Source organism: Zootoca vivipara, chromosome 10 (assembly GCF_965207765.1).
Source record: "Zootoca vivipara chromosome 10, rZooViv2.hap1.1, whole genome shotgun sequence".
In the NCBI taxonomy this organism is placed as follows: domain Eukaryota; kingdom Metazoa; phylum Chordata; class Lepidosauria; order Squamata; family Lacertidae; genus Zootoca; species Zootoca vivipara.
The window spans coordinates 6,396,803-6,419,849 of record NC_142593.1 but is presented as its reverse complement, the minus strand read 5'-3'; the positions used below and the strand labels follow the sequence as shown (position 1 = coordinate 6,419,849).

The 23,047-nt window shown below is 40.9% G+C and overlaps 1 protein-coding gene across 1 annotated transcript; it reads left to right on the top strand.

Annotated features, from left to right (window-relative positions):
* Window positions 1-357: 357 nt before the first annotated feature.
* Window positions 358-21,621, top strand: GKAP1 (G kinase anchoring protein 1). The gene is made up of 12 exons (XM_035099990.3): window positions 358-702; window positions 3,179-3,445; window positions 5,199-5,342; window positions 5,909-5,986; window positions 6,607-6,739; window positions 8,751-8,773; window positions 9,879-10,028; window positions 12,606-12,707; window positions 13,776-13,839; window positions 14,111-14,181; window positions 14,619-14,696; window positions 21,311-21,621. The coding sequence occupies exons 2-12, from the start codon at window positions 3,227-3,229 to the stop codon at window positions 21,356-21,358; spliced, it is 1,110 nt and encodes a 369-aa protein (XP_034955881.2). The 5' UTR covers window positions 358-702; window positions 3,179-3,226; the 3' UTR covers window positions 21,359-21,621.
* The last annotated feature ends 1,426 nt before the right edge of the window (window positions 21,622-23,047 follow it).

The following is a 23,047-nucleotide window of genomic DNA, read 5'->3' as shown; positions in this document are numbered from 1 at the left end:
AAAAGAAATGTAAAAGAGCATATACTAAAATGATAAAAGCACAAGTGCGTAGTCAACGCCAACAGCAGAACGTCAACCACGTGTTTCCCCAGAAGAGCAACGGAACAGAACCGTTTTGACCCCGGGTGACGGGACCTGCCCCCGCCCACGGAGCGCACTTAACGGAGGGGGGACGCAAAGAGAAAGCGGGGCCGGCAGCAGCGCACAGAAGAGAGACCCAGCAGAGACTCAGGGTTTTTGGGGGGGGGGGGCAGCGCCCTTTCGCGTCCCCGTCACCACGTCCCGGTCTCGCAGACGTCACAAACCCGCTTTGTTGCGCATGCGCCCCCCGCCCCTTCTTCCTTCCCTCCGCGTCCCGAGACGTAAACAAACTCCGCGAGCGAGTCCGGCGCGAGAGCCTTTCCTCCTACCGCCCCTCACGCGACGCCCCGAACCGTTTCGCGGCCCCCGCCGCCCCCGCCAGCTTCTCTCAGCCCCTCCGCCGTCCGTGAGGCGGCCTCCGTGGCCCCTCGCTCTCCGCACCCCTCGGGGCTCGGAAAGGCCGCCATCTCTCTCTCTCGCTCCCGCCGAGACCAGGCCTCGTCCAAGGGGGACCCGGAGCCTGCCTGCCTGCCTGCCTGCCTTGCCTTGTCTGTCTCCTTCCAGCCCCTCCGAGGCGGCTGCTGCTCGGGCTGGGCTCTCGGCAGCAAGGTTCCCTCCGTGGTGGGTGGCGCCGAACGGTTTGGTTTTCTTTCCAGATACAAGCGAGAGCTGTTGGGGGGTTCAGGCGGGCGGGGGGTGGGGTGCTGCCCTTTGGGGGGCCTTTCTGCTGAAACGAAAGAGGGGGGCTAAAAGTGAAACCTCACCCCACAATTTGTGATAATTACCTTAGCTTTCATTAATGTGCCTTTTTATTTTTACATGGTCTTCTCCAAAAAAGTAGGGGAAGGGTTTTTTTTTTTTTACTTCTGGGCCTGTGAATCTTGGGGTGTCTCTCAGTCATCCCTTTCTTGAATGCAGAACCCAGAACTGAACGGGATATATGGCATTTCAGGAGCACTATCCTCCACTCGTCTCTGTGGGGCAGAATTGGAAAATGAGTCCCCAAACATGAGAACTTTAAAGGGCTTAGCTTTAGCTGGGTCGTGCCCCTGTTGATATGGGATAAAACTGCAGAAAGCTATTGGCATTGGTAAGTGTGTTAATGATCTGGTTCATGGATAGGCAAACTAAGGACCGGATCCGGCCCAATCACCTTCTAAATCCGCCCGAGGACAGTCTGGGAATCAGCATGTTTTTACATGAGTAGAATGTGTCCTTTTATTTAAAATGCATCTCTGGGTTATTTGTGGGTCATAGGAATTCATTCATCACCCCCCCCCAAAAAAAATATAGCCTTGCCCCCCACAAGGTCTGAGCGACAGTTGACCAGCCCCCTGCTGAAAAAGTTTGTTGACCCCTGATCTTGTTAAATGACATGTTTTGTTGAACCAGTTTCTGGTGGTAAGAAAGTTCAATTGTCTGAACTTTGCAGGATTGTTCTTTAGGCATATATATATATAAGTCATTTATAAGTAATTGTTTAACTTCATGTCTTGCTATGTTTACAGACATGTAAAGCATACGTATTCATTTTCATATATTTATCATTATGAAATTGTGTTTATTTAATCTATTTTATAGAGCAGTGTCTGCTCAGTATTTGTACATTAATGAGACATTCCCAGGCTACTGCAAATAAGATTGCAACCTATTTAGCATCACAGAAGGCAATTTCATCCATTTTCTAAAACATTTTGTCAAAACCTTGATTCTCATAAGTACATGCCTAAAGCAGAAGATGGAAAGTCTGTTTTAAGATCTCTGTAAACAAAGAATGCAACTGTACCTTTTGAAAAACTTGCACCTTGTTCAGAAAACATCTACATGGAATATTAGCGTTGTAGATTTTGATCCATAGTTTCTTGTTAGATAGTATTATTTGGGCCTTCTTGCATGTGGAAGAAGAGACACCCATATCATTGTTAAAAAAATGCCAAGGAGACACGAATTCATCGTATTGAATTCTTTAGAAAGCAGGGAAGATGCCTCATGCTTATTCCTCTTGATTAAAAGATCTAGGAGTTCTGTCTTTGAACCTTGGAGTTTCCAACAGTGGTGTAGCAAGATCCACTATAAACATTTCATCTGATACTTTTTCACAGTTACACTTTCATGAAATTACATAGCTCTCTTTGTTTAAAACATGTTTCTTTGATGGGAACCATAGTTCCACAGACTCCTAAACTTAATCCTTAAGAGCACATGATAGTTTCTTATAAAATCCTTGTTAATCTTCTTCTGGACTATACTTGTGTGCCAGTGTTTTCAAAAGATCAATGAGCTTCCCTTTTGCAATCCTACCTAGGAATAAAATGACAGCTACATTGTTAGTACGGTAATAGTTCCTATTGGTGACCTTTCTATCATCTGAAGTGTTTAATAAGCACAAAGTTTAGAGAGTGAATAACAGTATTATTTATTTACTTTTTCAAATTATAATAACAATGAAAAAGCAATCCTATAGTATTAAGTTATTGGGTTTTTTGCTTTATCCTATAGTATTAAGTTATTGGGTTTTTTGCTTTATTTTTATCACCATTCTTTATATTTGGCACAGAAAGTAGTATAAATTAGTCATCCAAGGCTGCTACAAGAAATTCAACAAAAACTACCAATTAAAAATACCTGAAGACATGTGCATGCACACAAAAGCTTATACCCATAACAAACTTTTAATTTATTTATTTCAATTAAAAATAGTTATTAAAGAAGTACTTTGGGGCTTCCCTTCCTCATTCATTAAAAGTATTTCTGCTTTCTTGAAAAAATTATTACCCCGTCCCTTGAACAACTTATTCAGGGTATTGTCCAAAAAGGGGCCAGCTATTTCTGGGCCTATTAATCCTGGGCATGCTCTCAGTCACCACATTGATTAATGCACCTGGAGCTTAACGGATATGGTATTTCTAGGTTACATAACTCTGCAAAATGAATGAAAGAAAAATTTATCAAACCTGATTCAGAAAAATGTGGTGGTTTTGTTTGTGAGGTCTTTTGGTTACTATATAAAACTCTAAACCTTTTTTTTAAAAAAGTGATTTAATATACCAGTGCTCTTATAGTAAAATGGATTCTTATATTGCTGTTACTTATCCAGGAAGCTTCTTGAAACAGCGGCTTGCTTCTAGACGCCTCCAACATTAAAATGGCCTCTGCAGTTATTAGTTCAGTTCCTACTACGGCATCACGGTTTGCTCTTTTGCAAGTTGATAGTGGCAGTGAATCCGATTCAGAATCTGGAAAAGGAAGAAACAGTCGAAATGGTGGAAAGTCCCAAGCTTTAGGCAGCAAGTCAACCACAAATGAAAAGAAAAAAGAAAAGAGAAGAAAAAAGAAGGAACAGCAGCAGAGTGAAGCCAATGAGGTGATGTAACTGTTATGTTTCAATACTCAGTTGGGCCAGGTATACACATACATGCAAAGGAAAGGTCAAAAAGTGAAGGATCAAGAATTAAGTATACTTGAGATGTGGTGAAGATTCCAGCAGGGGTTAGAAGTGGGAAGGTGTTTAGGATCAGGTGAATCCTAAACACCTTTCTTTCAAAACTAGAATGGCATCCTAATCCAAAACGTTTATCTTTGGAAGGAGATGTTTCTGAAGAAATCTGCCCTAAGGCAGGGCAGATGTTTGAGTGCTTGTTTTCTTTTAATGTAGGTGTCTAGGTTCATAGCATATATTGGTGCATATGGTTCAGATAGGTTTAAAATAAAACAAATCCTGTTTGTGGGTGACAATGCCTATACAGTGGTACCTCTACTTACAAATTTAATGCGTTCCGAATGCACATTCATAAGTCGAAAAGAATTGTAAGTTGAATCCCATAGGAATGCATTGGGAGAAAAAATTCGTAAGTCGAAGCAACCCTATCTAAAAATTCATAAGTAGAAAAAATCCTATCTAAACCGCATCCAAGATGGCGGACGGAGCTCCGTTCGTAAGTAGAAACATTTGTAAGTAGAGGTACCACTGTATACAAATATTATTGAGTAGTATTAAGTGTTATTCAGTTTTCAAACAAATACTAAATTAGCAATACTTCTAAAACATATTATGAATTATTTAGAACTTGGAAGAGTTTCCTTTGCTTCCTTTCTTACTTGCTTCCTTTCTTACTATATTGTAGCTACTCATGATATTTGTAATGCATCCGTTGCTATGGAATTCCTGTCAGGTTATATCCAATTGTGCTAGCAAAAGCACTTGATGCAGGGCACCTGGTTTTCACTTATTGCCCCTGAAGGTTATGGGACCATGTGGAACAGTGGGATATGGCACAGGAGACTGGAATTGATGGGGAGGCTTTGTGGCAATGGGGTACCTCACTTTACCTTTTTACCCTTACATTAAGTCGCACCTCAGCTTACATAAAGCCACCATTGGCTACAACCCACCATTATTGATATTTTAAAACACCATACTTTTATTCCTATTTTGGTCCCTGCTCCTGCCAACCTAGCAGTTCGAAAGCACGTCAAAGTGCAAGTAGATAAATAGGTACCGCTCCAAGCGGAAAGGTAAATGGCGTTTCCGTGTGCTGCACTGGTTTGCCAGAAGCAGCTTTGTCATCCTGGCCACATGACCCGGAAGCTGTACGCTGGTTCCCTCGGCCAATAACGCGAGATGAGCGCCGCAACCCCAGAGTCGGTCACGACTGGACCTAATGGTCAGGGGTCCCTTTACCTTTATTCGTATTTTCAGAGAAAACTAGTCTCCAAAAGTATTGTGTCATTCAATAATTCAGTATAGTTCTGGTGGTAGGCGCAATACATAAATGAAAAAGAGATACAGATCTGCATTTGTGCTTACTAATTACAAGGGGAAGGGGAAAGGTAGAGGGCTCAGTTTGAGAATGCTGGAATGATGTGGTGAATTGTATATTTACACTTACAGTTTGGGCCCAGCTGATATTTCCTTGTTCCTCTGGCCATTTGTACACAGGGAACCTAACGTGTGTTTATTGTTCTAGCCAGTTTAGACCACCAACATTATGTGAGGGTTTCTTCTTAATCAAATCACCAGAATAATGTAAGGCACTTTAGAGCACACCTACACTGAGGTTTCAGCTTGTCACATTGTTTTATACTTTATAAAATTATTATGTTTACTGTTTTTATAGCTCAGAAATCTCGCTTTTAAGAAAATCCCTCAGAAAAGTTCCCATGGAGCTTCTTTGTCTCAGCATGAGCAAGCATTACATAATTCAGCAAGGAAAGATTCTCAGGAAGAGAACTGGCAAGAGTGGAGACAAAGAGATGAACAGGTAATTCATCAGATAAGTTATTTTAAAGTTTTAAGTGTTCGTGATTGTTCATTTTAACTGCTGCACCTGCTTTGTATGCATTAGCATTGGCAGGCATTTGGGTCAGGTTTGAAAGAAAGCTCTGTTAAACACAATAGGACTTAATTCTGCATAAATGTGCAAATGATCAGGCTATAACTTTCAGCAATCATGAGTGTGTGTTTTGAGAAAAAAGTTACATTTAGTTCATTGAGATTTATTCTCTAGTCAAGGTGCCAAATAATATCATTTGTTACCCATCCCTTCACCCTTTGGTTCTCAGTAGGTTACAACAATTAAAACACAATGTTAAAAGCAGTTTAAAACAACCAACAATCAAATAAGGTGGATCCTAAAAATATACATCTCTAGCGTCAAAAGAGGTGTGTCCTCAGCAATTTCCAGAAGCTATATAATGAAGATGCTAGATGTACCTCTTTAGGGGAGGGAGTGACTGATAAGTAACTGACGTGATACTAAGATAGAGGGTGGTGTATGTTTGAATAAAACGCTGCCACATGGTACACTTTTCCATCTTGTTTCTTCAGTTGACTTCTGAAATGTTTGAAGCCGATCTTGAAAAAGCTTTACTTCTCAGCAAACTGGAATATGAAGAACACAAAAAGGTATTCCCTTCTCTAAGTATAATTAAAACACAAATACAGTGGTACCTCCGGCTGTGGGCAGGATCCGTTCCGGAGCTCCGATCGAATCCCGAGGTTTTCGCAACTGGAGGGACTGCTTCTGCGCATGCGTGCATGGCAGTAGACCGCTTCTGCGCAGGTGCGCATGGTGAAACCCGGAAAAATGCTTCCGGGTTTGCCGCGCTCGCATCCTGAACGATACGCAACTGGAGGTGTGCGTATCCAGAGGTACCACTGTATTCTTAACAGTGCACTTTTTATGAGCCTATGTACAGCTGTAGTTTTTTTTTGCTAGATTCAGTTGAGTTAATAGCAGATCAAGAAAATATTGCCTATAGTAATAGTAGTGGTGAAAACAGAATTATTTCTTATTTAGTTTTGTGTACAATGCTGGATGTGTGGTTTACTTGTTTAGAGAGGCCAGTTGCATATTGCATAGAAACAGGTTCAAAATACTAAGCAAGAGACTAAAATGCTTTATATTGTTTCAAAATATTTCTTTGCGTAACTTGTTTTCCCTTTGGCAGTGTTTAACCATAATGTTCTATGATTTAGCCTCTCAAATTAAGGACAGATGTATAAGGTGTTTTTTTTCTTTACAGGAATATGAAACTGTTGAAAGTGCTTCTCCTCCATCAAAAGCTGTACACAAGAAAGAGAAAAGAAAAAATCAGCAGGGAAAAGACAAACCTCTCACTGTGTCTTTAAAAGATTTCCAGTCTGATACTAACATAGGTAAGTTTTTGAGTGCTAAATGTTTCATCAAATCATTAGGTCTCTTAAAGAGTCACAAGATGTAGACACCTGTCCGGTTAGGAATTCAGATTCAGGATTCAGACTTCACTTCCATCGCCAACAGTGTGAGTGGGGGGACTTTTGCCAATTTCCCCTTTGTACCCTCAGATATATTCCAGAGTATTGGGAGATTAATTGAAACAATCTGAGAAGTGTTTGTGTCCTGGAGGTGGGTGGAGAATTGGCAAAATATGCTTCTTCCCCTTTGGTTAGTGAGATCTCTCTGCTTAATCAGAAGTCTCCCATGGACAGAATGCCTGTACAAAGAGCTAAAGTCTTAATGAAACTTTACACTGCTTTGATATTTTACCTTTAAATACTGCTGAGAGAAGGATATAGTAGAATCGGCATAGTTGGACTCTCTCCTTCTATTCCCCAGAAAAGGTCGTCCAGCAGGACAGCTAAAGCAGTTTTAGTTTTAACACCAGGCCAAAAACTACTTTGAAGAACCTCTAAATTGGTTTCATCCCAGAAAACCAGGGGCCATTTTGAAAATCACACACTTGATCACACTTTGTGGCAAATTTGATACTGGGTTGCAGTAGTTTAGTTTCTGGTGGGTCAAGTGGTGCCTTGTTGCTAGATTTATAAATCTGGCAAAACAGAATACAAGGAATTTAAAGTACGAATGGAAATTTTAGCTTAGACTTAGAGAATCTTATTTTATAATTTAGCAGAGTATGGCTGTCATGCCAGGGCCCTAGAATTATCAGAATCCTTGGTTCATACCCCTGAAGGATTATGGGAGAAGGGAAAACCTCAGGTTAGGAGTTCAGAATGACTCCTCTAAGCAGCCCTGCTCTTCCCCCCTCCCTTCTCTGTTTGATTTAATTGTCTACAGGCTGTAAAAAGAGGCCCCTGTGTTATCTGATTAGTCTGATTTATATTCATATAGCAGAATTTGTGGTATGCGGATTGGGTCAAGGAAGATCAGGAGACCCTCTTCACCTGAGTGTCTGCTGTAGATCAATTAGCCTGAGAAGAAATGAGGAGTTACCCAAAGACATTCCAAACCCCACTTAGTGCCCTAACTAAGGGACAGTTGTGAGTTATGCTCACACCTAAAAGTCATTGGCAGGCCTTAATTGATACAGCCCTTTCATTGGTTTAATCACGGAACCCCATGGGACTAAATTGGATAAGGATAGTTCCTCTGGTGTTGGAACTTTGCATTTTGCCAACAGCAGCTTGCCAAAGACCCTGTCAGCATGAGGCTGTGAGAGGGAGGGGTCCGTGGACCCGCAATGCTTTGTGTCTTCATTTCATTCTTTGAAACTCCGATGTATGCATACGTATTTAGCTAGAAAGACTATACACTTTTATTGTTTTTCTGTTGGTAACGTCCTAAGAAATGTGCACTGATTTTTAAGCTGTCTTGTTTTAAGTTTTTAAATAAACCTTGGAAAGGGGACATTGCTTTATTTCCTTTTTGTGTGTGCTTTGCTAAGGGGGGAAAGCTCTGGTCCAGTCCCTAAAGCCATTTGGTCACTTGCCAATTTGATACGCTTGCTGGTGTCACGTTAAAGTGGGCCAGAGTCCTGTAAGGAATCTTTTGAACTAATTCTTCTGTAGGCTGCACGGTACAGTGGGCCTGGGTTTGAGCAAGGAAAAGCCAAACCGGATGAACTTCTGTCCGAGTCTCAAAAAGAGACTGAGAGCCTTGCACCTGGTAACAGGAGGGGGATTTCTTCTCTGGTTCCTCCCCTGGAGTGCATGGTGGGAACAGAGGGGTGGTGGCAGCTACCGCTAAGATTGTTTTGACTACGCTTTGCAGGAAGGATTCCCAGCCCTCGCCTTTCTCACCAGTCCGTCCGGGAACAGGAGAGCTGATTGAGGGGAGGGAGAGTTGGAAAATCCTGACAATGGCACTGAAATATTCCTGGATAATCAGTTTTAGGGTTTTAATTCACAAATTAAATTTAATCTGTAACTTAAATTTTTCATGTTTCAGATCACATTCCCAAAAAGCAGGAGGTAAGTACCTGATCAAACAAAAATAATGCTTGAAGTATCTAATGAGGGAATTCTTTAAATGGCACCATTAATTTTTCCACTTTCTTGGCAAGCATTAGTACATGCTCTGTCTAAATAAGTGACATGAAAATATTGTTTGTGGCTCTATTGGGGAGACTTAAGTGAACAGCAGGAACCTAGAAATTGTGAAGAAATTGTATATGAAAGATTGTGCTATTAAATTAACATTTCAACGTAAGTTGTTTTAAGATTTCTCCGTGAATAATTTCTGTGGCTGCACCAAATTTTTTGCACTATATATTTTTAACAAGGAAAGTGGGCTCTTGAAAGTTCAAAATGGTCCCTTGAAAAACCTAATCAGTTCTTATTAGCTGCCTCTCTTGTACCTGTTCACAGCCTAATCTTCGGTTGTTTAGTTGCTATAATTTTTTGTTTCTAGCTTCTCTTTTGGCTTTTTGAATGACTGTGATCTCAGCTAATCATGGTCCAGGTAGTGAATGTGATGACATCATAGTACTCAGTAGTCGGTCTAAGCGTACTACATGATAACATCACTTTGGGGAAATTAAGCCTTGGCTTTACCCTCAAACTGAATGATGCAACGTTTTCTTACTGTGCTGGGAAGGCAAAGAATGAAAGCATTGTAGCAAGACAATGGTTACTTGGTTGTTTCTGAAAGACATGAATGTATTCCATGTCTTGCTGCATTACAAGGCCAGCAAATTTAGCAAGTGATTAAAATAGTATCTAAGCATTATTAAAATGATGCTAATTTTTTGCCTGATGCAATTACCAAGACCTATTGTAGGGATGGAGGGCATTTAAAAAAAATGTATTGTAAATTGCTTTAAAGCTGAAATTTCATATTTAGATTGGGATTTCATATAAAAGGCTTAGAGCAGGCATCCCCAAACAGCGGCCCTCCAGATGTTTTGGCCTACAGCTCCCATGATCCCTAGCTAACAGGACCAATGATCGGGGAAGATGGGAATTGTAGTCCAAAACATCTGGAGGGCCAAAGTTTGGGGATGCCTGGCTTAGAGTAATTACTTATTGTTAAGTTGCTGAATTGTTTTAATAGAAATTAATTATAGTTTCTTGGCAGGAATTGAGCTCTTCACATACTGTCTTGCATGATGGTGAATTCTTCAATAGACTGGAAGACGATGTTCACAAAATAATTACTAGGGAGAAAAGAAGAGAGCATATCACAGATAATGGAATGGATAACAGTACATCACGTGATCCCACACATGTATGTTAAATGAACATTCCTGAAAGTATACTGTACTGATTATAATAGAGGAGGTGAAATTGAGTAGCTGCTTAAAAGTGCATATAGGTATGAAAAGGCTACTAAATTTCTTCTGAGACATATCTGACACGGAAACTGTAACTTTAAGAACGGTTGCCTGAGTTTCCCTGTTTTATTCTTCCATTTTTCATTTTGTGTAGTAAGCCTCTGGCATGGATTGCCATTTTTTTTAACTTTTTATTCACCTTTTTGGCTGAAGAGTCGAGTAAAATTGGTTTAAAAAATGTGTGCCACAGGGATTGGTGTGTTTGTTCACCTACCCTAGGAGTGGAGAACCCGTGGCACACCAGATGCTGCTGAGCTACAGCTCTCACCATCCCTGGCCATTCATTGCCCATGGTTTCCAGGACTAATAATAGAAGCATGAAATTGTAGAGTTGGAAGGGACCCTGAAGGTCATCTAACCCAATCCTCTGGAATGCAAGAATCTCAACTAAAGCATCCATGACAGATGGCCATCCAATCTCTGTTTAAAAACCTCCCTTTCACATTAGTCAATTCCACCGTTGAACATCTCTTAACATCAGAAAGTTCTTCCTAATATTTAGTTGGACTCTCCTTTCTTGTAACTTGAACCCATTGGTTCAGGTTCTACACTCTGGAGCAGGAGAAAAGAAGCTTGCTCCATCTTCCCTGTGAAAGCCCTTTAGAAATTTGAAGATGGCTATCTCCTCACTCTCTTCTTATCTAGGCTAAACATACCCAACTTCCTCAGCTGTTCCTTATAAGGTTTGGTTTCCAGACCATTGGATCATTTTGGTCACCCTCCTCTGCACAGATTCCAGCTTGTCAATACCCTTCTTAAACTGTGGCACTAAGAACTAGACACACTATTCCAGGTGTGGTCTGACCAAGGCAGAATAGAGTGGTATTATTACTTCCCTTGATCCCTATTCTTCTGTTGATGCAGCCTAGAATAGCATTAGGTTTTCTTGCTGCTGCGTCACACTGTTGATTCATGTTAGGCAGGCATCCCCAAACTTCGGCCCTCCAGATGTTTTGGACTACAATTCCCATCATCCCTGACCACTGGTCCCGTTAGCTAGGGATCATGGGAGTTGTAGGCCAAAACATCTGGAGGGCCGCAGTTTGGGGGTGCCTGATGTTAGGCTTGTGATCTACTAAGACTCTTAAATCCTTTTCACATGTATTACTGGCAAGCCAGGTGTCCCCTGTGCAACAGGTTATTCCTGCCTAAGTACGATACATTTGTCCTTATTGAAATTTATTTTGTTAGTTTGGGCCCAGTTCTCCAATCTGTTAAAGTCATCTTGAATCCCGATTCTGTCTTCTGTAGCATTGGTTACCCCTCCCAGTTTGGTGTCATCTGCAGATTTGATGAACATCCCCTCAATTCCTACAGCACCCCACTTGTCTCCCCCCCCCCAGGATGACAAGGAACCATTAATGAGTACCCTTTGGGTTCAGTCAGTCAACCAGCTACAAATCCACTTCACATTTACCTCATCCAGCCCACATTTTACCAGTTTCTGCACAATAATATTATGGGGGACTTTAACAAAAGTGTTACTGAAATCAAGATATACTACATCCACAGCACCCCCCTGATTCGCTAAGCTTGTAGCTAGATCAAAAAAAGAAATTGGATTTCAACAGACATTACTTGTTTTGAGAAACCCAGGCTAGGCCTTAGTAATCACAGCATCCTTTTCTAAGTATCCCTAGACTATCTGTTTAATTATATGTTCCAGAACCTTTCCTGGCATGAGCATCAAGTGGTTCAGTAGTTACAGTCATACCTCTAGTTACGTATGCTTCAGGTTGCGTACAACACGGGATATGTAGGCGCCAAACCCAGAAGTAATGGAACGGGTTACTTCCGGGTTTGGTGATTCGCGCATGTGCAGACGCGCCAAATGACGTCACACACATGCGCAGAAGTGCTGAATCGCGTGGGGAGCATGCACAGATTCGGCGCTTCAGGGTAAGTACTGTTCTGGATGTGTACAGGGCTCCAGAATGGATCCCGTTCGTATCCAGAGGTACCACTGTACATGGGTCTTCTCCCCAACCCCTTTTTCAAAATGGGGACAAGATTTGCCTGCCTTCAGACTGCAGAGACCTCTCCTGGGAGTTGGTTGTAGTTGGCAACGTGTGTAGAACCACAGGCTCCCTATACCTGCCCTCCCTGAACTCTGGACAGGTCACCTTTTAAAGCTGCTCTGAATTTCAGGGGCAGCTTATCCTCTGGGTAATGATTGATATTTCTTTGTAGTGAAATAATTTTTGACCAACTGTAATAGCTTCCTGAATGAGGAAACATTTTGGACTAATAATCAGTGTTATGTGTCAGTTTCCATAGTATGTGACCATATAGTAAGTTCCATTGTATTTTTGAAATACTAAAAGTTTAAATTGCTAGCATTTTAAAGCATACCTATGTTCATTTGTTACTTTTGAAAATATTTTGAATGATTAAACAGTAGTTCACATCTCTTCAACTTCGTTAAGGGTGTAAAATTCATTTTACATTGTATCTCTTTTAAAAATCTGGAGGATTTTGTATTGAAAGACGGAAGAATAGAGAGACTAAAGCTGGAACTTGAGAGGAAAGATGCAGAAATCCAGCAATTAAAGAGTATAATCACTCAATGGGAGGTATGTAATGGGTTTCTTTATGCAGCATTTAATTTAAACAAATGTTTAGATTGAAAGTATTTATTATACAGTATTAGCCTTTTCAAAGCACTGCTTTTCAAAATAAAAATTACATCTATATTAGTAGGAGAGGTTGGCATCTAGATAAGGTTATTATTTCAGAAGTAAATAAAAGATTTTTACTTAGTAAAATAGGCTTATCATTTAAAGGCTTTCAGTGTACGCTATCAATCCTCCATCCCCAGCCTCAGAAAGACCACATAATGACATAGTAATTGTAAATAAATCCTTTTTCTTACTGTTTTCTTTCATAGATATTCTTTATTCTGCCAGTTAATGCTGCTATGGGGAGAGAACTTAGTAATTATAGGTGTTTCTACCACGTGAGAGAGTTGGACATGTTGCATTAAAAGTCCACATTTATAAATAATTAACTACTTGTCAACAGTTTGTTAATGTTCAGAAGAATTTGGTTCAGTGGGGGGATAACCAGACTTGGGATGTGTTTACTAGAATCATAGAATCACCTCTCATGGGAGTCTGTTTCACTGTTGAACAGCTCCTACTGGTTTAGTTGGAATCTCCTTTCTTTTAACTTATTAGATATTTTTGTTGCATTTATGAATGTTGTCAAGAGTAATTATTTGTAGCACATTGCCCTCCCCATCTGTTTAATTGTCAGTAGGGATCAAAGAAGATTAATTGATCTTTGAAGGCAACAGCCAACCTTATATAAATGGGGCAATTTTGTGAATTTCCAGCTCAACAATATATTTCTCTTTTTCTCTGCCATCCTCTCCTCTGATTCTTGAAGCTCACCCACACATACACTTTTTTCAAAAATGGAATTTGGGGAATCTTGAATGTACTTGTGTATTATATTTTCCATTTGACCCTTAGATTAGAGATTGATCTTGAAATGTTAAGGCACCAATTCTAAATACACTTACTGGACAGTAAGTTTCAGTAAACATGGACATGCATAAGATTGCACTGTACAACTAATACTCTAATGTCCATATTGTTTAAATATGCCATTTGTAATAACTGATCTTTCAAAATGTTTAGGCAAAGTATAAGGAAGTGAAAGCACGAAATGCACAGCTGTTGAAAATGCTGCAGGAAGGAGAGAGTAAGTACTGCTTTGTTTGTTAAATACTGTATTTAAATTCTTTTTAAAAGTTATTATGTTCCTTAAATCTATCTGCAAATTGTTTGGACAGTGCTAAGACAAATAGGCTTGTTCAGTTTTTATTTCATAGCAGCCCTGTGCAGTCTGTGACTCCTGCATGGCGGAATGCAGCCCATCAGCTATGTTTTGTGGTGCTTGAAAAATGTGCCTCTAACTATTCTCAACATCTTTAAAAATAGGAAGTCTAATCTTTTTTGTTTTAAAACTTTAGTGAAAGATAAAGCCGAAATACTGCTTCAGGTCGATGAATCTCAGAGTATTAAGAATGAGCTGACTTTACAGGTAAACATTTCTGTAATATATTTTAAAAAGCATATTAAATCAAAATATCAGAACAACTGGGTTGGAAGAACTATGAGTAGAGTTATGTTCATGGAACCGGACCTTCCCACTGCATCCAGCTTAGATGGATTCATTTCAGTGAGTAAAAATTAGTAAGATGTAATCACATTTTTTTCTCTTTGCAACAGCAACTTTATATAGTTTCCAGTAATTCTCAAAATATTGTGAACTTGCTGCCAGAAATGGTACATGTTGCCACATTATTTCCAGGAAAAGTTCAGGCAATAATTTTGAAACTCCGCTAATAGGCAAAATAGCACATACTGATTTTCTTTTTCATTAGTGCTGCAATAGGCGTGTAACTTCATTATCTTCCAAATATCACTTTGTTAAGAGACAAGACAGTAATTGTTGAGCTTTTTATTTTGTTTTTTAAGGTTACCAGCCTTCATGCTGCACTGGAACAAGAACGATCTAAAGTGAAATTACTGCAAGCAGAGCTAACAAAATATCAGGTAACATTACTAGCTACTTCATAAGTAAACAGAAACTCACAGAAGGAACTTTTCTTATACCCATCCCACCACTGCAGCTGCCTGTACTCTCCTAAAAAGCCTCTCCAGGAAGGTTGGAGGTCTTGAACAGTGTCAGAGAGGCAATGGGAGCTGCTAGAGGAAGGGGGACAAGAAACTTTTCCTTCAGTGAACTTCCTTAGGAGCCAAGCCTGATCGTTTATATTTACATACCAAGTTTGTGTCCGTTTGCTCTAAAAGGAGCTTTTAAAGCAGACTTTACAAATATTTCCTCTGGATCCACTGTATTTAGAGAATCTCCTTTTCTGACTTGTTGTTTAGTGATCTGCACAATTCCTCCATCACAATAATTGTTTATTACCTGTTATCTCTATTTGGCAGTTTATACACACATACACAGAGAGAGAGATGATACCTGTAGATACATATATAGATACACAAAATTGTGGGTAAATGCCAGGATCTGTCCAGGTCTTCTTAGGCCCCTATGCCTGGGCAGGACGTCTGGAACACCTTCAGCATACACCCGGGAATCATGGACTCATAACTGGGCTTTATGAGCACCAAATCAGCAGTAAACAGCAGAAGCATTTGTAGAGGTTTCAAAACATTCCTCATTTATTTCTATTAACTACTGCATATTTACAGATCTGGCTTTGTGAGTGTTACAGCCTCTCACTTAGCCATCTTGTCTACAGAAGATATTAAACTGCACACAGCACACAGCAGAGAGCAGAGTCAGGAATGAAAAACAACAAAGTAACAATTCCTAACTGTTCCCTCCCAACAGCAGATATCACCAGATTTTCAGAATGGGAGGGGTGAAAATGCTCACAACCTCCCCCTTTTCATTCTGACCATTATGAAAATCTAGCACAAAAGCAATTTCTTTACATATATACCAAGTTGTTCCTTATTAACAGCTTTAGTCAAAGCATCAGCAGGTATTTCTTTCCCTGGCATATATGAGACTTTTACAACTCCTTTCTGAATGCATTCTCTGGCACGGTGCAATTTGATTAGCAAATGTTTTGTTCTTTGCTTGCACCCTTCTGAATGGATTAGTTCTATGCAGGCTTTGTTGTCCTGATAAACTTGAACTGGACAACAAATTTTTACTCTCATATCCTCACATAGTTGCAACAACCACTCTACATTCATGAGGGAAAAATTTAAAGCGTTGAGTTCTGCTTCACATGAACTCATGCTTATTGTTGCCTGTTTCTTACAAGACCAATCAAATAGGCACTGATTGTACAAATAACACACACCTGAGGTGCTCTTGCCATCAGTTGTATCACTACCAAAACTGGCATCGGCATAGATCTCAAGACCTCCAGATTTTTGGCTAGTAAGCTTCAACCTGTAATGCATAGTGCCTTTTAAATACCTAACTATGCGTTTCAGTGCCTTCCAGTCTTGCACTGTAGGTTGATTTACATATCTGCTGAGCAAATTTACGCTAACAGCAATGTCTGGTCTTGTGCACCTTGCTATAAAACTAAGTTTACCCAAAACACTTCTGAACAATGTAGTGTCAGGAAAAACATTAGCATTAGTATCATGTTGGTACCCTGTGACCATGGGGGTGTCTACAGAATTGGCATCTGTCAGATTTAATTTTTCAATCACATCATTGATCTTACGTGATTGATGCAGCAAAACATCACCTTGCTTATTTCTCTCTACTTCCAGTGAGAGATAATTGCTGACTTCCCCTAGGTCTTTCATATCAAAATGCTTTTGCAGTTTTGCAAGAGTGGTTTTGTAAATATTTGCATCCTTCCAGAAAAACAAAATATCATCCACAAAACAAATGCAGTACAATTTGTGCTGGTTAGATTCTTTAACAAAAACACAAGAATCAGCCTTTCCTTGCTGGAAACCTAAGGAAAACAGCACTTCTGTCAGCTTAGTGTGCCAGCATCGAGCACTTTGTTTTAGACCATACAGGGATTTTTTTAATTTACACACCATTCCCTTTTTTATCTGCACTCCGTCTGGCGGTGACATGTAAATACTCTCATTGAGAATTCCGTACAAAAACGCAGTATTTACGTCGTGATGAGATATGGTCATGCCCTCTTCTGCAGCAATTTTCATCAACAGCCTAACTGTCTCAAATTTGACTGTCGGTGAATATGTCTCATGATAGTCCTGATCAGGAACTTGAGAAAAACCACGTGCAACTAATCTGGCTTTATATCTGACCACTTTACCAGTCTGATCAGTCTTGGTTTTGTAAATCCACCTGCTGTCTACAAGTTTCATGCCTGGTTCTACTGGAACCAATTCCCACGTGTCATTTTGCTTTAGGGAATTCAATTCAGCTTTCATGGCATTAAGCCAAGGTTCGGCATCTTTTTCAGGTAAATTTTGAACCTCTTTGTAGTTAGTTGGTTCAAAAACTGAGTTTGGATTGCTAGTGGCAGCCATATCTGAAATAGCAGCTTTAGCAAATTCTTTAGAAAATCGTTTAGGTGCTTGTCCCTTGGTAGTTCTCTCAGATCTACGCAATACTCTGGGATCCTCTGGGTCTGGTTCCTCCTCCTTGGGAGAATGGTGACCTGTATCTGGCAAAGATTCTACCTCTAGATCAGTGTGAGACCCATCTGATTTCTTAAAAGAGGTCTTTTCATTCTGATCATCTGTATCAGTGTCAGAATCTGTGCTACCATCAGCATCAATTACAGGTTTTGCCTCTTTGTTAATTGGTTTAACCACCTCATCATCTGAAATGGGATGACATTGAAAAATGCCAACTTTGTCCCATTTTGGATTACAATCCATGCTTCTGGTCAGCCTAATTGTGTTTGTGTCTGTCATCAGCACACGATAGGAACCTTTTTCATAACCTAGAAAAATGCCATGTTGACCAGATTTGCTCAGTTTGTCACCTTGCAGAGTGTGCACCCAAACTTCAGAACCGAAAATTTTTAAATGTTTTACAAACGGTTTCCTTTTGAACAGCATTTCGTATGGGGTGCAATCAATGGCTGATTGATATCTGCGGTTGTAAATATAGGTGAAACACGATAGAGCTTCAGCCCAAAAGGGGTTGGGTAGGCCTGAATCATGCAACAGAGTTTTAATTCCTTGTTGCAAGGTCTGGTTTACTCTTTCACATAAACCATTCTGCCATGGAGATCTGGGCGTGGCAGTCATGTGCTCTATGCCCTGTTCTGCAGTAAAGTTTTCAAACTGTTCTGAACAAAATTCTCCACCCCTGTCAGTGAAAAGACAACGTACATGCTCATCGTGAACATTCCTGAGCCATGCACAAAATTTTTGAAACTTAGAGAAGGCTTCAGACTTCTTTTGTAACATATAGACCCAAACATATCTAGAATAGGCATCTATCAGAACCAAAAAATAACATGAGTTTCCTCTAGAGAGCGCTAGAGGTCCAACCAAGTCTGCATGCACAATCTCATAAGGTTTCTTAACCTCCCTCCCAGATTTTGTACCTTTGGGAGCTTGCTTAATTTTGTTCTCTGCACATGAGACACATTTCATATGATAAGGACACTTTTGAACTTTCATGCCCTCAACCATATTTTGCATTTTACCTACTGCCTGGAAATGCAAATGACCAAACAAACGATGATAATCATGAATACAATGGTTATGCAATTTCTCATTCTTATCTACTGATATATTACAGCACGCCTTTTCAGTTTCTTTAGTTGCTCCAGCAGCTGTACCTGTAACAAAAGGCAATACATATAAACCATCAACACACTTAGCATAAAGAATGAGTTTGTTGTCTCGAAGAATTTCACACCGAGAGTTTGCAAACACCACTTTAAATCCTTGAGCGTCTAGCTGAGAAACACTCAAGAGATTATCCTGCAAATGAGGAGCATACATAACATTTTTAACTGTTGCATTAAGGCTCTGCAAAGAAACCGTTCCCTGAGCCAAACTTTTAATAGTCGTTCCATCCGCTTGATGAATTGCTCCTCCCTGTTTCTCAAGATGAAGAAAGAGATTTTTATCATTGGCCACGTGCCTTGTGGCTCCTGAGTCGACAACAAAAACAGAACGTGTGAGTTGATTAGAACTGCGTGAAATCAAAGCCTTTGATGCAGCTGGCCCTTGGGGTTTTCGGCCTCCTCCCCCTTTGCCTTTGAAGTTGCCCTTCTTCTTTGAAGAGTTTTTACACTGATTTTTAAAATGGCCGACCTCTCCGCAAGAAAAACAGCGGCGCATTTTAAGAGCTTTTGCAACACTTTCACTTTCCCCTGTTGAAGGCTTGTAGGCATTTCCAACAGCCTTGTCCCTGCTTTCTCTAGCAGTCTGTCTGCGATCCCACTCATTCAAGAGCACGCTAGACACATAATCTTCTGTTAGACGGTCATTGGGCAAAGACGACAATTGAGCAGCTACAGCATCATAAGATTCATCCAAACTGTTTATGATAAGCATTGCAAAAACAGCTTCTGAAATATTTAAGTCTCGCTGGACAAGATCCTGTCTGAGACGTTTTAATTGGGCTAGATGGCTGGGCAAATCACCATCTTTCTGCAATTCCAGCCTACACAGCTTTTTAAAGAAAAGCACACTGGATCCTGCATTTTGTCTTAGATGCATATCTCGAAGTTTATTCCAAACAGCCCGTGCAGTCTGCTGGTTCTCCAAGTTGACCAACAACTGGTCCTGGACACTCAGAATAATTGTCCCCCTGGCTCTCATGTCTGCCTCATGCCACGCTGGCCATCCATCATCATCCTCATTAGGGGGGTCATCTTCTATAATATGGTAAAGCTTTTCCCTTTGTAAAAGTGCTTTCATTTTGACCTGCCATGTAGGATAGGTCTCTGGTGTAAGGAGAGGAAAAGATAGAGACATCTGGCCAGAATGTGCAGAAGCCATGCCTGTGTTTAGTTAACAGCAAGACACTTCCCTTCATGCACCCCAAATACTCTTGACTCTCTCAGCAACTTCTCTCCCCACTCAGCACAATTAACAGGCAAACTGGAAAAGCGTCTCTGCTGTCTTCCTGGCAGCCAGCAACATACCTTTCTGTAAATCAAACAGCAGCTTGAAAAACAGCTTCAGCTCACAGCTCAACTCCGATGTGCAGCATCAGATGGAAATGGATCAGAAACATCCAATTATCCAACCATCAATAGCCATCTGCAACCACCAGTCTGCTACCAGCAACCATCCGCCTGCTACCATATGTGGGTAAATGCCAGGATCTGTCCAGGTCTTCTTAGGCCCCTATGCCTGGGCAGGACGTCTGGAACACCTTCAGCATACACCCGGGAATCATGGACTCATAACTGGGCTTTATGAGCACCAAATCAGCAGTAAACAGCAGAAGCATTTGTAGAGGTTTCAAAACATTCCTCATTTATTTCTATTAACTACTGCATATTTACAGATCTGGCTTTGTGAGTGTTACAGCCTCTCACTTAGCCATCTTGTCTACAGAAGATATTAAACTGCACACAGCACACAGCAGAGAGCAGAGTCAGGAATGAAAAACAACAAAGTAACAATTCCTAACTGTTCCCTCCCAACAGCAGATATCACCAGATTTTCAGAATGGGAGGGGTGAAAATGCTCACAAAAATTACCGTATTGGTCCAAATATAAGACATTCCCGCACATAAGCCACACCTTTAAAATTCAAGGCTTATTTGCAGGGACGGCCCACCTCCTGGCACTATTGTCTTGAATGGGGGGCGCCCAGCGCCCCACTCCCCAAGCCGGCGCTCGGTTTTGAGCGCACTGCCCACCCACCTCCCAACACAACTGCCTCTCAGCACTACCTCTCCAAGCCGGTGCCGGGGAAGGCTTGGTAGCAGTGGGCTGCTTCTGGGGAGGAGGAGCCACGCTGCTTTGCCGGTGGCCTCCACCCCTTCCTTACGGCGGTTCGGGGGAGGCTTGGGAGATGTGGTTGGGACGGGCCCTGCTGTCCCACACTCCCGATGGCCCTCGTAGGCAGCTGTTTCAGCAGTGATACCGTAAGGTTGTGAATATAAGCCTCACTTTAACTTTTCACAATCAGAATTTGGGGGGGGGGGAAGTGTGGCTTATATTTGAGCCAATATGGTATCTATCCTATGTGAGGGAGGCATCCAGACATGGGTCACTTCCACCCAGGACAGGCAGGGTCATATAATACAGCTATGAAGACCCGGGCAGGCAGTTCTTAATTCTCCTCTCACACACATTCCTTTGTGTATATGTTGTGCTTCAGTACTGCAATAAACAACAACTTGAGGATACTATAAGTCTCCTCCCTAGTATTATCCTCAGGATCCACAAGTGTATTCACTTGTTTCAGCAACAATGAGCATCCGTCTAGAGAAAGTGCTGCTTGTGGGTGATGAATCACACCTTGAGAATGGAAAGGACAAGTGATTTCTATTCCTCCTGGAAAAAAATAACCTGTGAAAAGGGAGAGAATCCACCCATTCTTTCAGGAGTGTTTCTCTCCCTTCCCAGAGGGCTCATGTGGGAAGTGGCAGTATTGAAGAGGCACAGCTAGTGCTTTCTGCAAAAGTCCTGTTTTGGGGAAAATTTTAGCATTTTTTGTTGATACTTAGGTTTTCATAACACAAGCTTTTCCCCTTCTGTTTTAGGCTGGAAGAAAAGGGAAAAGAAATACAGAGTCTGATCAGTGCAGGTGATCACATTTGTACCAAAATCAGAGCAAAAAATAAATTTGATCTTCAGGGGTTTTGCAGAAATGTATTTGTACTACTGCTTAACTATGCAGTTTTCTGGGTTTGGGAGTGAAGTTTAATTGACTAATGTTCTGAATATTCAATCTATTGCACTTCTAGTATAAAGAAGAGAAGCTGGAAACTAATGTTACAGTGATGCTCAAACCTTGTTTGTCCTAATGCTACACCTAGTTTTTCATCACTCAATAAAGTTTTTGTCATTTTTATGACCCTGGTGTGTTTAATGTTTTTAGTGTTATTGAAATTGTGGCACATTCTATATTTCTATGCCATTTCCATCCTTTGTACCTTCTGCTTTTTTACACATCCACTCAATGATGGGTGCTTGACTTGTTTAACCTAGTACTGAAGAGGGTATAATAAATAAAAGAGGGCAAAGAAGTGGTTCTGGACAAGGCCTTCTGAGGATAACATCAGACCATAGGGTCTGCAACACTGTTTTGAAGGGCTCAGTAATTATGTAATGAACTTTAAATGATTAATGCTGTCACTTCACCTTTAGTCCTATAAACAAGATTCCTTAAGCTAGGGTTGTCATGTGCATTTATTTGCTTTGCGTTCTCTTTTTTGCTCTTCAAGATATGGCAACCCCGTGCAGTACACTTCTTTCTAAGAAGAAATAAAACCTTTCTCCCTTACTCCAGTCCTGCCACATTGAAAATATCCCAGATATATTTGTGTGCAAAAAGATTATCTTAAATAAAAAATTTAAAATCTCATGGTATAACAGGTATATTCTTCAACATGGCTTACAAACTTGTTTAAGTAAATATATTTATACTCTCAGCAAGGGCTTGCTCAGAGTAGAGCAGCAAGGAATCCTCAGTGCCCAATACATTCTTTTTCTTCAGCCATCTTTCACTTTAAAGTCCCAAGGCAGGTTACAGCATTAAAAGACAATATTATAAACAACTTACATCATAACATTGGGGCTGTTACAGTTATTCCTACAAATTGGCTTGAACAGAACCTAAGAGGACAATTGGGTTCCCTTGCTAATGTTAGTGCAGCTCTCACTTAGTTTTTCTTTAAAACACATCAACCAAGTATCACAGAGTTTATCAGATTATGCAGCCCATAAAAGGTACCAACCCTCACATCAAGATGTTTCTTTACACCACCTACACACTGGACAAGCAGTAGCTTTGAAGAGATGATGAACTTAATATGCGAAGGCTCAGCCTGTTCCTTTGGATAGAAAGTTGGTAACACCTCTTACTGAACACACTCATGAACTTGTAAGCAATGGACATCTACAGCAAGAATAACACTTTTTAAAAGTGAAGCTGGCGGACAATGACAGATAACAAGCTGCCACTGCTGTAAATTGCAAGCAAATACAGTACCCTTTTCTTGAAGGTTTACTGAACAGGCAAAGAAATAAGGCGCGGGTGGGGAGCGTCAGCCCAGGGGACTGCGGTCGCGCTCTCTATCCAACCTGCAGGACTTTCGCCTTGCCAGGCCCACCCCAGTCCTTAATCTGTGTCCCAGACAGCTGCTGTCTGGCTGGAGCGCCCTTTGAACTATGATAACGCCTCTTGCTTGCCCTCAGTGGAGCACAGAGAGGGACGTGTTTCTGCAGAAACCCGCCTTGCGTTGCTCCGTCCGGTTGGGAGTGCATTCCAGCACCAG

Excerpts from the sequence above, each read along its gene's own strand:
- GKAP1 (XM_035099990.3), top strand. The coding sequence starts at position 3,227 with ATGGCCTCTGCAGTTATTAGTTCAGTTCCTACTACGGCATCACGGTTT. Across the intron at positions 5,987-6,606 it reads AATATGAAGAACACAAAAAG|GAATATGAAACTGTTGAAAG; the intron begins GTATTCCCTTCT and ends TTTTCTTTACAG. Across the intron at positions 6,740-8,750 it reads CCAGTCTGATACTAACATAG|ATCACATTCCCAAAAAGCAG; the intron begins GTAAGTTTTTGA and ends TTCATGTTTCAG.